General features: G+C 43.4%; 1 protein-coding gene across 1 annotated transcript in view; it reads left to right on the top strand.

Moving 5' to 3' along the window:
- Nucleotides 1–14,884, top strand: part of ogfod3 (2-oxoglutarate and iron dependent oxygenase domain containing 3) — a 30,648-nt gene that overhangs the window by 8,611 nt on the left and 7,153 nt on the right. Inside the window, exon 8 of the mRNA XM_080747059.1 lies at nt 4,789–4,912. Coding sequence (XP_080603185.1) covers nt 4,789–4,912 — 124 coding nt within the window. The remainder of the gene's footprint in view (nt 1–4,788; nt 4,913–14,884) is intronic.

The following is a 14,884-nucleotide window of genomic DNA, read 5'->3' as shown; positions in this document are numbered from 1 at the left end:
TCCAACAATAACAACAGTATACATAGCACATATATCAATCATTGCATCATAGATCTGTTATAATGATGATTATTCAGAACATGAACAGGTAATCTCAAGGTGAGAGGACAGAGCAGGCTTAAACAATTGAAAAGATGTCATTGAACGAATATGAACAGGTAGATTGTTCCAGTCAGAAGGAGCTTTAAACACAAATGATTTAGATACAGTTGGAACCAGACTTCGCGCTAGGATTTTAAACTGCCAGTCACCGTGACCAGCATGATTAAAATTTACCGGACATCTGAAGAAAATACAGGACATAATCATTTTAATGCATACATTACAAGCAGGTGCACAAACAGCCAATATCAACAGTTAAAGTATTAGGCCTACTGCATAGTTGGGACTGAAAACGAATTGAATGAAAAAGTAGGCTAAAAAGAAAAAACGCTTCAATCTTGCATAAGGGAATTAATTATATTGGACTAATCACGCAGGCTGTCTGCATGTGGCACACTGCTTTCACAACAAGGTCTTTCTGTTGCATCATGTTTCATGCCAACAATACAATACCATGTCTTGACTTCAGAATAATGAAAAATAGCAATTGCTCCATAAGATTGATAGATTCATCATTCATCTGGCCAGCAATGAATCCAATACTCACTGTCGAGTGGTGACACAGACAGTGCGTTCATGCGCATGTTATGCAACTTTGGGAGAGTTGAAAAGGCTTTGTTCTTCCTTCTGTCTCCACTCCATCTCCTCATAAAGAACTTCAATTAAGTGTATAATATTTGTTTATGTGGGTTGATTGCTGACCGTGCGTGCATTCCTTAATTCCCATGGCTTTACATTCAGTGCGAGCATCGCAAACTGACACTGAAATGAGCGAGAGAGAGAGAGAGAGAGAGAGCGGGGGAGCGCCTGAGAGAGAGAGAGAGAGAGAGAGAGAGAGAGAGCGAGAGGGGGGGGGGGTAACAGTTCAGTAACATTTGCCATCATTGCCTGTTCATTATGTGTGCGGCATCTCCAGATCTTTCATATTCACATCTGTTTTCTGCTGAGAGGAGACCAGGCACATTTTTGAGAGAGATGTTTATGATCATAAACAGGGGCGTCACAAGGGGGGGGGGGGGGGGGGGGGGGGGAGGGGGGGAGGGAGTGGGACTGAGTTACTAGGGCCCAAGGTGGAGGGGGCCTTAATTATTTTATACTTAAGGTATACATTTTTTTTAAAGTCGTGAAAATGTCTGCAAATCTTTGAATATATGTATTTTTTAAGCGATCATTTGTAACTCAAATTTTGCTTCTGGGTGGTCCCTGGAACTAAATATTTTGAGATGGGGGGGGGGGGGGGGTCCGTGGCCAAATACATATCATTTTGGGGGTCCTTCACATGAAAAAGTTTGAGCACTGACATAGAAACGTAGGTTTTTCAAAGCTTGTATATCTGCTATTTTTCAATAGTTAAATCTCAAAATAATGTGTAATAATGCGTTCCCAGTCTAAATGGGTTAAACCCCCTCCCCCTATGAAGAACATTCATGGGGGGCCCGCAGTGAATCCTTGTACCCAGGGCCCAGAATTCAGTGCGACACCCCTGATCATGAATGTGGATAATGTGCAACTTATTCCTTTCCTAGTCCACACTGTAAATCTCATTATGTGTATAATTCCTCGGCTCTCCATCTTTATTTTCATCCGTAGAGTTAGAGTGTAGCTTTCTCGACACAGCTTTATTATCACACGTGTGCACGTGCATGTGTCTGTAGGGCTGTCACAATTATTACATAATCGTCTAATCGTGATTACTTGACATTATCGCAATTATTTTGTCATAATCGTCATAATCGTGAATGTTGAAAAATTTCCGAAATAGTGGAAATAGCAGATCTACAAGCTCACAACGCGTCGCATCACTGTGAGCTTGTAGATTGGCTATTTCCACTATCAATGTTATTTTTTAAGTACTAAGTTGTCAAATATGTCAGTAATGTATTTGTATATTTAGGTTATGTGTCATATCTACCATATGCAACTTCAAAGCCTAAAAGCCAAACAGAAATGTAATTATCAACGACGAATAGACAATTAAATCGTTATTCGCCAATTATTTGAGTGACAATTAATCGTCATGTAAAATGTCATATCGTGACAGCCCTAGCAATGACCTGCAATCGACCCATTATCAGCCTTCTGATTGGTCCCTGACCGTTCAACCAGCAGGCTCCTTCTGCCTTGTTCCGCCTCCTTCTGGTTGTTTATGAGTAGGATACAAAATAAAATACAATAAACATTCTCTTATGTGATGTGAAGAATATGGTATAGGATCCTCTGAGCAAGTGACATGCCAGCCATGCCCCAATAATGAATCTCTTTCATAATCGCTTCCATATTTTCCTCTTGATCCAAAATCGAGGAAACCGGGTCCGCTCAGCATTTCTATGCATTGGATCAATAATAATAGTTAACTACTTCCTACCGGAGTGGGAAATTCTGTATTTTCAGCCCAACCCAGCTGATTCGCTGCCCACAAGGAGCACGTGAGCAATTAGGGCTTAAGAGTCTTGCTCAGGGACATACATCGACATTGCTACCCTGGCCTGCTGGAATCGAACCAGGGACAACCAGGGGCTCTGGTTCCCCAGGTGGGCTCCCTAACCATTCAGCTATGACGCCTCCATGATCATGCAGTACACCTATATATATTCAGGACTCGCTGTTGTTGCTACGACGCCTGAATTTGCCCACAGGGATCTGTATATTTATCTGGTATATTTGTTCTGCTTCTATAATTTCGTGGAACATTACCTGTTTGCCCGTGCTTCTGTTCACAGCCCCGTCTCCCCAGAGTTTCTCAGCCATATTAATTTACCTCCAGTCATCCTCTCCTCCTGCCCCTTGACAGACGGACCGTTTTAATCCAAAAGCCCCCAGTCTCCCGCCCATCTGTCTGCCGCCATTTTGGGGCTAATTGGCTAACCCAGCCCTCATTTAAATGTAAATGGCTTCCAACGTCTTTGGTGGTAATTCCTCTCCATGAATCATATTGCTGATGTGGTGTCGTGGTGCAGTCATGAGGTGGCGGGAAAAGTGCCCTTTCCGTCATTCACGGAGGGGGAATAATCTTGGCAACGTAATGAGGCTGACTGTTACAGTGGAAAAACCAATGTCCTTTAGCTCCAGAAATCAATGCGCCGCAGACATCTCTGTTGACCCTGGAGGATGGTTCCTGCAATTTCCCTCATCAGTTAACCCATTAAAACCGGAAAGCATTATGTCATTTTAGATTTTTGCCAGACCCACGAAATGGGTAGGCCTACATAAGCAAATGTCTGTCCGGGTTTTCTATATAAAGGGTATATATGATGATGACATGATGATGACATGCCTACAAAAGGCATGATGTCATAAATGATGATGACCGGAGGGCCCAGAGGGTTGGCAGAACCGGGGTCTGGCACAACCAGGTTGACCTGGTCTAGTTAACTATATAGCAACATACATTTTTCATAAAACTTATGAGCAGATTTAGAACAGTTTTTGAAGCGGTGAAAGCCGCTTCCAAGGAGTGGCTTTGTGTGTCCCGTTCATGTCCATATATGGTCATTCCAGTCCAGAATGAACAGGTTTTATCTGTCCCATACACGTGTGTCCCGTGTGTGTGTCCCATGTGTTTCCCGTTCATGTCCATATATGGTCATTCCAGTCCAGAACAGGTTTTATCTGTCCTGTACACGTGTGTCCCGTGTGTGTCCCATGTGTGTCCCGTTCATGTCCATATATGGTCATTCCAGTCCAGAATGAACAGGTTTTATCTGTCCCGTACATCCAGAATATGTGTGTAACGTCCATCCCGGTCTGATGATTGGATGATTAAAAATGTCCAATGAGACCATACTTGGAGGATTGGTCACATGACAATTCGGCCCTCCAGATAAAATCATTCATTCATTCAGAATTGGAAGAATGTATAGATCACAGAGTTCATAGCTCTAGAACACATAGAATAAAAGTTCACCGCTTCAATTCGAACCGAGGTTTGATTTTTTTTAAAATAAATAGCAAATATACAAGCATGAACACTTAGTGATTAGTTTTGCATTTTGTAACACAAATATTCTCTTCTGGGGGTCCCTAGAACACAATATTTTCAGATGGAGGACTCTGCCGGCCAAATACACCAAGGGGTCCTTGGCACAAAAACATTTGGGAACCGCATTTGTAGAATCGGCCTCCGGTCTTGGTGGATTAATCTCACTGGTCCTCCACCAGAACGAAGGCGCTCTAGTGCTACGGGTTTGCACTCACAGTCGTAGAGACTTCACAATTACTGTTCGACTCCTTGTGGGTGTATTTATTGCTGCATGGCTAGGCGTGTTGGCTAGATCCATCTCAAGCTGTCAGCTTGTCTAATGTCGCATTATCTAAGCCACTTACTGTATCATTCAGATGACTGAGTTCATTGATTTGGATTTGAACATCAATCACCACAGGATCGTTGTGATATGCCGAGCATGAATAGCATGTATATCATCGCTCTCGGGCGTAAACCTTTAAGGGCGACAACTGGTGATTTTCAGGAAATGGAAAAGATGTAGTTATTACTTTGTCACAAGCTCTTCTTAATACTTTTCATTGGTTAAATATTTATGAAACGCACAGAAATACTTGACCACTTTCACTACACTTTAAGAAGATTAGTCTTTCACTACGATTCACACTTGTCCGGTTGAATTCATGGTAGGAAAGTTAATGAGGTCGGGTTTTTTAACTGCATTCTCCATCTTCGTCATGTTGCAGGTGACTTATGGCTCCTTTGACTACACATCCCTGCTGTACCTTTCTGATTATGGCTCTGACTTCACTGGAGGAAGATTCATCTTCATGGACCCCAATGCAAACCGGACTGTGGAGCCACGAGCAGGTGACCACCACCTCCACCTACACAATACTGCCCTAAAGTATTACCTAGAGAAACTGTGTTATGGTTTATAAAGCATAACATTTCTTAGTTCTCACTTGCCCCCCACGTAAAGCGTCTTTGGGTACTCGAAAAAGCGCTATATAAATTTGAGATATTATTAAATTCAAGATTAGATATTATTATTGTAAAATGCTGATTTTGAACTGAGTAGGGAATTTAGCCATGGTTATGGGTAAAACCACGTAAGTGATTTTTGCCTGTTATAAACATTCTTAATCCTGTTAGTGAGTAACCTTTGGTGCAAAGAATATAATACTAGTAAGACGCCTCAGGGTGACATGAGACCTCGCCCTTCGCGCCAGTTCTTGGCCATCTGGCCAGTGATGTATATATCGGACCAGTTAGCCATATATGGAGACCCCTGCATGATAGTCAACAATGTTATGTCAAAACATGCCCATATATGGGCATTACCAAATGTGGGCATTCCCAGATATGTCCTTAATATTGATGACATTGGGACAGGGATCTCCATATTTGGGCATAAAACGTATGTTAATTAGTAAAATCAAGCAGGGCCTTGGCAAGTTAGGGCCTGGTTTTGATGCCTAATAGGGAATCATCTGGGAATGCCCATACTGTATATGGACATTTGGTTTATTTTATCCTTTATTAACTCAGCGGGTGCCTACGCGTCAAACTCTTTGATGTCGCTGGAGGCCCACAATGTCCTTGTGTTCTAAGATCCTTTCCCACGTCCAAGATCCTCTCCCACGCCCATTTGCAGATCTACGCGGCTGCACAGAATCTGTCACCTCCAGCGCCATCTTTGCCTCGAGTTACTCCTGTTCGTTATTTTGGAAGGATCAAAACAACGTGAATGGCTTGTTTAGATCTTGGCACCGCCCCCATTACGAGTGCCTGCAGTGGCGCGCAGACTGCAGTTGTAAACAGAATGCAAAGAGAGAACAGCTGTGAGATCCCTGAGATGGAGAGATTATTGAATCGGCCTCATGGTGGCGCTAGAAGAGGGCCATGTGAGAAATGATGGGGTGGAGGTTGTGGTTTGGCAGTAGTGTGCAAAGTTTGCCATGGATACTGGGGTGGCGGAGATATGAGTAGGGCAAAAGTGTGACATGATGTGATGGACAGACTGACGGACTGACAGCCGGTGGAGGTTTTGATAGTAACTGGGACCTGAGGGTCGCAATAACACATTGAGTTCTGGGGGTTGAGAGCTCCTGCTGGAATCGCTGCCAGCTTATTATACGTAACACAGCATGTTCTCCTTGGTGGGTGGATGGATGATTGGATGGTTGCATTATTGCATATTCTACATAATTATGTTATCACGCAATGACATCACAACATTGTCATCACAAGTTCACAACCAATGTAACAGTCCTTTAAAAGTAAATGTCCAATTAAGAAAAATGTCATTCAACAACTTATTTCAACTTAACAACTTATCCTGGAAAGTGTTGCACTGATTCGCGGTGGTGCTGTTGTGTGAAATGATGCACTGGACGATACATCTGAAAGGAGGACCACAGAATGCCTTCCATGCTGCTGTGGTATTCGGACACAAGCTGTACTTTTTTGGAGGAATCATAGACCAGAAATGTGATCAGATTCAGATCCACATCTTCAACACATTGTCTTTGCGTTGGAGGAAGTTGCCACCAGTGAAAAATGGAAGAGGACAAAGACCCACTGAGGTTCCCTCCGGGCGCTGGGGCCACACAGCTGTGCTGGTAGAAGAAATTGTCTACATCTTGGGAGGAATTTATCCTTTATGCAATGTGCTTTATGCCTTTGATGTCAACACACACAGCTGGTTCAAACCCAATATTTCTGGGACTATTCCAGGAGGAAGAATAGACCACTCAGCCTGTGTCCTGGAGAAGGTTATGTATATTTATGGAGGAAAAGTGAACACTGGGCTAACTCCATATATACTAATGACATCTACAAGTTTGACACCACCATAATGCTCTGGTCTTTAATCAGCACCAGAGGCACTCCACCACCTGCTTCATCAGTACACTCTGCCACCATCATTGGGACAAAGATGTTTGTATTTGGGGGCTCTGTGGGCTCGCCGAGCGGCCACTTGAACAACAACACAGTGTTTGACACAGAGACTAACTGCTGGCTGAACATGCCTTCTGCACACCTTATCCCAGAAGGACGCTGGGGTCATTCAGCCTTTGCCTACAATGGAGAGCTGTACATATGTGGTGGCCATACTGGGAACCAGTTCATCAATCAGTCATCATTAGTTCTGTGGAAATTCAGTCCAGAGACCTTTTCCTGGAAGCAGATTGAGCCCAAGGGGAAAGCCCCCCCTGCTATTTATGGGATGTGCTGTTGCGTTGTGGGAGATTGTATTGTCGTCCATGGAGGAAGAAACAGCCTCAACTCTGGTGACCTGTACATCCTAGACTTAAATCCCAGCCTGAAGATGTTATGCAAGCTAGCAGTCATCCAGCATGGTCTGGAGAAGTCTGGACTCCCACATGATATCAGGTGGGAACTGGCAACAATGACTACCAACAGCAACAGAAAACAATGACAGGAGAGTCACGTGAGGCACAAAGCAAGATGATCGCACGGCACTGAGTGCTGATATAGTTTCCTCTTTTTTATAACATTACTGACTCATACTACATACCGGTACTACCCAGTATAATTATTTTTTTCAACGTTGATACAGATAAAGACCGAGTTTCACGTTATGGACCCAAATATTGATCCATTCGCTCCAAAAATGCAAGATTCAGACGGAGGACAGCATTCCAGCGTTCTGCCAGGGGACATGGCTAAGCTAATCAAACAATCAATCGAGACGCAGATGGCATCCTGGCAAGGAATGGTAACTTCAATCGTGAAAGATGTAATTTGGGCAAGCTCTAGTCTAGACCCCATTCAGAATGGTTTAACAGAGAATGGAGATTATGCTCAAGGCCCTAAAAGGACAACTAAGGGCTCCCGTGCTAAAAAGTTTGAAAAGCTGTCCACCCAAGCGGATGGCCTGGAGGTGGACATGCGTAAAAGCGAAAAGGACAATGATACCTACCGGTATCTTGCTGAGATGTTCAGGATCCAGATGAACAAAATTGAAGATAGATCCGGAATGAATAATGTCCGCCTTGAGGCATGTTTTCATTGCAATTCCGGAATTTTTCCTGCAAAATAAATAATTATAATTAGCATAACTTGCCGAGAGTTTCGTTTTTTGGGTGTTTTCACATGCCCTCATCGGCAGCAAAAATGCTGGTATCGCTCGTTTTCACTAAACCATTGTAACGGCATGAAAGACCAGTTGCCAGACTTTGCGAGAAAAATAAGCAACCAAGTGTACGAAAATGAGCCCCAAAAAGTGATATTATCTAGGCCACACGAGCTTTAAAACTATATGCATCGCCGCATCAGCTACTTGAACATTGCCGATCTACAACCTCACAACAAATAAAACGCAACCAGCAACTATCAACCTACAAAGCAACTTTTACGAAAATCAAGCCCAGAGTCGCTTATAATTAGCAGACATGGCAACCGCCACACTGCCTGATGCCTGATTTGGAATCGCACGCATGTGTCTGACAGCTTGCTGCTCGTCACTTCTTTTTTTGTCAGTCTCTTTCTCTCTCTCACCCTGAACCTACAAATGGATTTTACAAGAATTATTCTTCATGCAACAACACATACGGTTCAGAAAGGATCGCTGATGTGTAGTAGCTGTGTTTTTTTCACGCTGCACGTAAAAAGAGTTGGTAAAGATTCCAGCTTTCATCACATTATTACGAGCGCATCGCGTCCCGTCTCCCGTTCTCCAGACCGGACTTGTATCGAAACCCACACAGCTTAATTAAAAATAGGCTATAGAATACAAATAAGTTTGAACCATGAATTGATCTAGCAAGCTTGCATTTCTCAGCACCGCGGCCGTATAGGCTGGAGATTGTAGAAAGAAAAGACGTCTGTCTTCTGTGTTTGGCAGGCTTACATAACATTCGAATGCAATATGGATTCTGAATCTTTCAATCCCAATTACAACGCTTTAACTGTTAACTCATTCTGTGCCAATCACGAGTATACACGTGATATATTAGCGCATCCCACAGTGCCAATCACGTGTATACTCGTGATTCAAAAAAAAAAAAAAAAAAAAAAATTAAAATTTTTTTTTGAATTTTTTTTTTTTGGACCCCATCAAAACTAGTGAACATGATTTCAATCGCGATTTTGCATGTTTAACCCCCATACAACCCCCATACAACTCAGGTAGCAGACCTCCAAGCTCACAACAGTGTAAAACATAATGGCTATTATCTCAAGAATGCCTGAACGGATTTCCAATCGGATTTTTTTGTTTGAAAGCTGTGAACAAACTGCACAAACCCACAACAATGCAATCCAGGATTGCATTGGATTTTTTAGAGCTCATTCTTCTCTGTTTTTTTCCCATGCATGAGGTGTGCAAGGTTTAATCATGGCTAAGTTGACGAAAATAAGGCTTTTAAAATGCTTGGTAGCCAATAGCTAACTTCAAGCTAACTTCATCCTCTTCCTGTACATGCACAAAGGAAAGTGTTTAGGCAAGTCATGGCTGCAGGGCTTCTGCATATACCAGCATATCTCTATGGGATTGTCTGTGGCACACTTGGCCCCCTCTAGTGGTGAAAGGGTGGCATTAAATGAGTTAATATTGGGCTCCTTGCATGGACCTGCTTGTCCGAAAAAAGTAAAACTCACGGTATGCCGTTTTCACTGTGGGGAAATTTCTATTCTCCCAGTACTTTCAGCAAAAATTACTAGGTATTTTGCCGTCAAATTTCGGACTCCAAAACTAACGGAAGACAAAATAAGTGGCCGTTTTCACATGGCGTGAATTTCAAAACTGCCGTCATTTTGGAAAAAACTTCCAGAAGTTTGACTCAGTGAAAACGGGGCATTGTAAATGTACCGATTGGAGCAGAGGGGGAGGATGCGAGGGTTATCTCCAAAAGATGCTACTACCCAAATGGATTCCGACCCTGTAGAGATTGCGCTGCTGTTTTTTGCGGATTACAGCCCCGGTACGACCAAGGCGCGTCGTTCATTCAAAGAAATCCGTGCCAGATTGTGGCAACAAGGCATCGAATCGTGCCTCGTCTAACCAACCATTTTGAAGGTAACCTACCAGGGCAAGAAGATGTCGTTCAGCTTGGCGGAGGAGGCGAGGGCGGCACTGGATCCACGCAAGGCTGGAGACGCTTCGCCGGTGATGGTGGAGGACATCGGCGACGCAGATGGAGACGCCGCCGCCCACCAAACTGTTGCTTAATGAAGATGGGGTGAGCTGTATCTAACCATGCGATCGGAGATTGAATAGACATGGACACGTGAATGTATCAGGGGTCTTTTATGGGCCTTAGATTTTATTTGTTTAATTTTTTTATATTTTTTTGTTTGAGAAAACCGAGGATACTTAACACTTATGTTGCAATGATTTTTTCCGGCCAATGTCCCGCGTTGCCATGGTTACCATAGACTTCCATGTAATTGTGCAAGTGTGTAAAAAGTGCACGCCCATGCCTAGATGATGCACCACGTGTGTAGATGCTGTTCACAGCTTTCAAACAAAAAAATCCTCTTGGAAATCCGTGCAGGCATTCATGATTTATCAGCCATTATGTTTTCTTCAGATGTAAACAAACATGGCTGCCATGTTTGAAAGAATGGGTTGGTATGGGGGTTAAACATGCAATTTCGCGATCATGCCTAATACATTTCTGGAGGTCCAAAGAAAATTTTTGAATTTTTTTTTTTTTTTTTTTTAATTCAAAAACGGCCCAAACTCGGGAAACTCGGGGTTGGCACAGCACTAGTACCAATACAAACTCGGGAAACTCGGGGTTGGCACCATATGTGTTAATAAGAAAGGTATCATTTGTTTTGATCTTATCATACAAGTACAACATGAGGCTGGATCGTATTGAAAGATGATGAAAAATCAACGAAGAGCAGCCAGGCATGTTTCTTACTACCTTCTAAATGTTTAAGAAGATTAAAGTTGCTATGTCACCTAAAGGGATACTGTCACCTTAAGAAATCATCTTAAAAACAAGTTAATATTTTTTTTATGTCATTGTGGGAATGCACGATAAGCCAATCAAATGAATGAATTGACTGTTACTTACTGTATGTCTGTACAATGTACATTCCCATCCCATCGCCCGCAGGGCCACTCTCGCAGCCCTCAGAAAGCACTGCTCCTACAATTGTAAGGTGGATAAAGCGTCTTGCACACCTCTCCTGGCTCTGTAGGCAAATTGAAAAGGGTCTAACAGAGACTCGGTTTTTACCAGGAGATCTGTTTTAACTAATGTTTGCCGCGTTTACTGTATTTACAGTATTAACTTTAAATCTCACCGTAATGTGGGGGCTACGCCTGGATGCAGCCCATTCACCGCGGGTTGCTTTGAATTGACGCTGAGAGCATCGCGCGGCCGTTTTTCTCCATATAGGCCTACTCCAATGCATTTCCCCATCTTTAACGCCCTTTATCTCTGAAGTTTGTTTTATGGCTAAAACTGTGGCAGGCTGCGGCAAAATGACCAACTTTTGATCGGCAAACAACAGCTATGATCAACACTGGTCCATACAGTATGTTACACAATAACATCTGTCTGCGGTCATGTGACCAAGTGACGTCATGACGCATGCATTGACGCAGCAGGGCCGTATTCAATAGAATGGTGGTGGGCCTGGGAAGCGAGAGGGGATAAATGGGGCTCAATCCAGGGTCACCCAATGTGTTAATATATATCCATATACTGTACATATATGGACTTAATATTAACGTTTTCAGAGTAAAGCAGGCTTTTGGGCCAGTTAGGCCCTGGGATTGATGACATCAGAAATGTTCATATATAGGCATAAAAGGGATTTTGTTTCTGGGAATGACCATATATGGACTTTTTATTTTATTTTATCCTTTATTAATAATAATATGTATCCATATACATACAATATATTTTATGCTTAGTCTTAATTCACATTTGATACCAGGGCATAATATATATGTTGTTACACTACTTAAAGGGACTACACCATGAATTTTCATTTTTCCAATTTTTATGTATTTTCTTGGTGTCCCACCAGCAACTTCTATCCTCACAAAGTCCTATTTCTGACCATTGTGTCTTTCTCAGTTTATGGGCAGATCTATGTTAGCATGTCTCAGAACGGTCCTGATTGTGAAATGTCAGATTTGTGATGTCACAAGGCCTGAGAAGGAGGCAGGAGGAGCTGGGAGAGGGTTGGGGAGGGGTGGGCAGGCCTGAGAAGGAGGCAGGAGGAGCTGGGAGAGGGTTGGGGAGGAGTGGGCAGGCCTGCTGAGCAGGAGGTGGGGAGGAGTGTGGGGCCAAAACTGGCTCAATAGCGCAGTCCTCCCACTCAGGACAAGGTGGTACTGCAGCTGAAAATGCTCTGAAAGCCAGGCAGAAATGACAGGGGCTCTGTATTCAGGAGTGGTAATTTAGCCTCAAACCTTTTCAAAAACGTTTTTGGAACACAAACAGTGTTATATAAATTATTTTTAAATGCATGGTGTAGGACCTTTAAACCAGGGGTCTTCAACAGTCCAAGTCATTAGAGTTATTGCAGGGTTAAATGTCTGAAAACATTAACAAAAAATAAAAACATTAATTTACACAACAGGGATAGGCCCTGGTAGTGCTGTCAAACAATCTATGTATGAAAAGTTTGAAAAAGTTTAATCTGACTGCAACACAATGTTATACAATATGTAGTGGGGCTCCATGATTCATCACGCTCTCAGCTAAGTAAAGGGGTCCTTGGGCAGAAAAACGACCCCTGAAAAACTTTTGACTTGAAAAGTACACTTGAGGAGAAACCCCAAATTGAGGCAGATTGCCTGTCATTTTTTACGTGTTTGCTTGCTTTTCTTTCTCCTTGGATTCATATCGGTCGAGTTGCCTCAAGGGAAATTCAAACCACTGCAATCTTTCTCTACAATGTTCTAATGCTTAAAAACCTCCACCGGCTGTCAGTCAGTCTGTCAGTCTGTCGGTCAGTTTGTCCGTCACACGTCACGTCACACTTTTGCCCTTCTCATATCTCTGCCACCGTTGCCCCTATCCATGCAAAACTTTGCACACACACTCCTTGGCTGCCAAACCACAACCTAATTTCTCACATGGCCCTCTTCTAGTACCACCATGAGGCCGATTCTTGCAAATCACATTTTTGAACACTGCTCCTACAGATTCTGCCCTAAAATCACGCAAAGGGGTACACAGTATTGCTAAAGTCATCAACATTGATCTGTCCCATTTCCCATATTCCCTCCTGATTGGCTACCATTGCTTTCTAAAGTTTGTGTATGCGACCTGACGGTCGCTTATCTCCCGATTAGGGAGTCTTACTGGTTTATGCTTTGTCATACGATGGCGTTGCACAACAAAAGTATAGCTATTCTACACACTATTCGACGCGCTGTGTGAGCGTAGGCGACACCATCGTACAGTGGAATATAATCTGGTGTAAGTAAAGGGTTTTGTCTCGTGGTCACGTCTCTTTGGTTTGAACTAGGCTTCAGACACATTTACAAGTTCAAGCAACATGGGAAATAGGCTCACAGCCAGTGCATCTGACTGACAGTATCACTTCCTCTCTCTGAACCTCACAATCAGCAATCCTGTCCCTTTCTAACTTTTCCCCATCCATCTCCACTTACCTTGTCCCCTCTCTCACTCTTTCTCTCTGTCTTCCCCCTAGCTTTCCTCCTTCCTTGACCCCCTTTATCTCATCCTCTTGTGTGTAGTCTTCCGCATACAAAGCTCTCCAACTTTAATCTTCCAAGGAGCCTTTGCAGTGACCGACCAACCTCCCCTCCCTCTCTTTCTGTTCTTTATTTTCTACCCTCTCTCATTAGTTTTGTCCCTTATCTCACCGCCGCTCCTGTTTCACACCCTCCGTGCCCTCTCAACCAGTCAGCTAGCGCAGTGAGCGACCCGAGTCTTGACACGCCACTTCCCATAGAACGACCCCGTAAACGGTGCCGACATCTGCTGAAGGGCATATGGTAATGGGGATTGGGGAAACACTGCAGTCCGCCTGCTGCCGGGTCTCCCTCTGGTAAGGCTTTGTCAAACCACCGAGCCATCCTGCATCACCGAACTTAGAATCGACAGCACACAACAGATTGAACTAGGGCATCCTCATCTCAAACCCTGTGGACCCCGCTAGTTGAATTTCAAGCGAGTGCACGTCTCTGGTGAGCCGAGAATGGGTAGAGACACTGACAGACATGAGGAAGAGAGAGAGGAAGGGATGGAATTAAATATTCTTTTCTCTCAACAGAGAGAAAAAAGCACATCTGTTTGGCTGGAGTAAAATCCACAACAAGGTGCTGTTTGGTACAACTGGGTAACACGATTTATGCAAATGAGAACAAGGCACTCTGGTGGAAAAGTTAAAAGCCTGTAATAGTCTGGATAATGCATAGCAAGAATCGAAAATACACCTACGCATACATACGTGGGTTAGCTAATTCACTAACAAGTTTGTTTTTTTACTTTGGTCGTTCCCTGCAACGTTTTTTCGCCACGGCACGCTGACACCTACTTCAATATGCCACTCTGTCACCATCTTCGGGAGAAAGGTGTTTGTATTCAGAGTCCAACTGCTGGCTGAGCACAACTTCTACACAGTTTTCTCATCTGAAACCCGGGGGATCCTGGGGATCCATCTCAGGCGAGTGCACTTCGTGGTGATCCGAGAAGGCGTAGTGACAGATAAAGGGAGAGAGAGGAACAGATGGAATGAGGAAGATATTCTTTATCTTACTTTGAGTATGGGTTCCAATACCTCAGCAGACCTGGATTATGTGAACCACTCAAGCCTATTTTATACCTATGTTATACTTCATCATACAATAGTGTTATGCGGCGAGAATAGATG

Source organism: Nannobrachium achirus (assembly GCF_963921795.1).
Source record: "Nannobrachium achirus genome assembly, chromosome: 18".
NCBI lineage: Eukaryota > Metazoa > Chordata > Actinopteri > Myctophiformes > Myctophidae > Nannobrachium > Nannobrachium achirus.
Note: the sequence above shows the minus strand (reverse complement) of the source record. Positions and strands in the feature narration are given on the sequence as shown.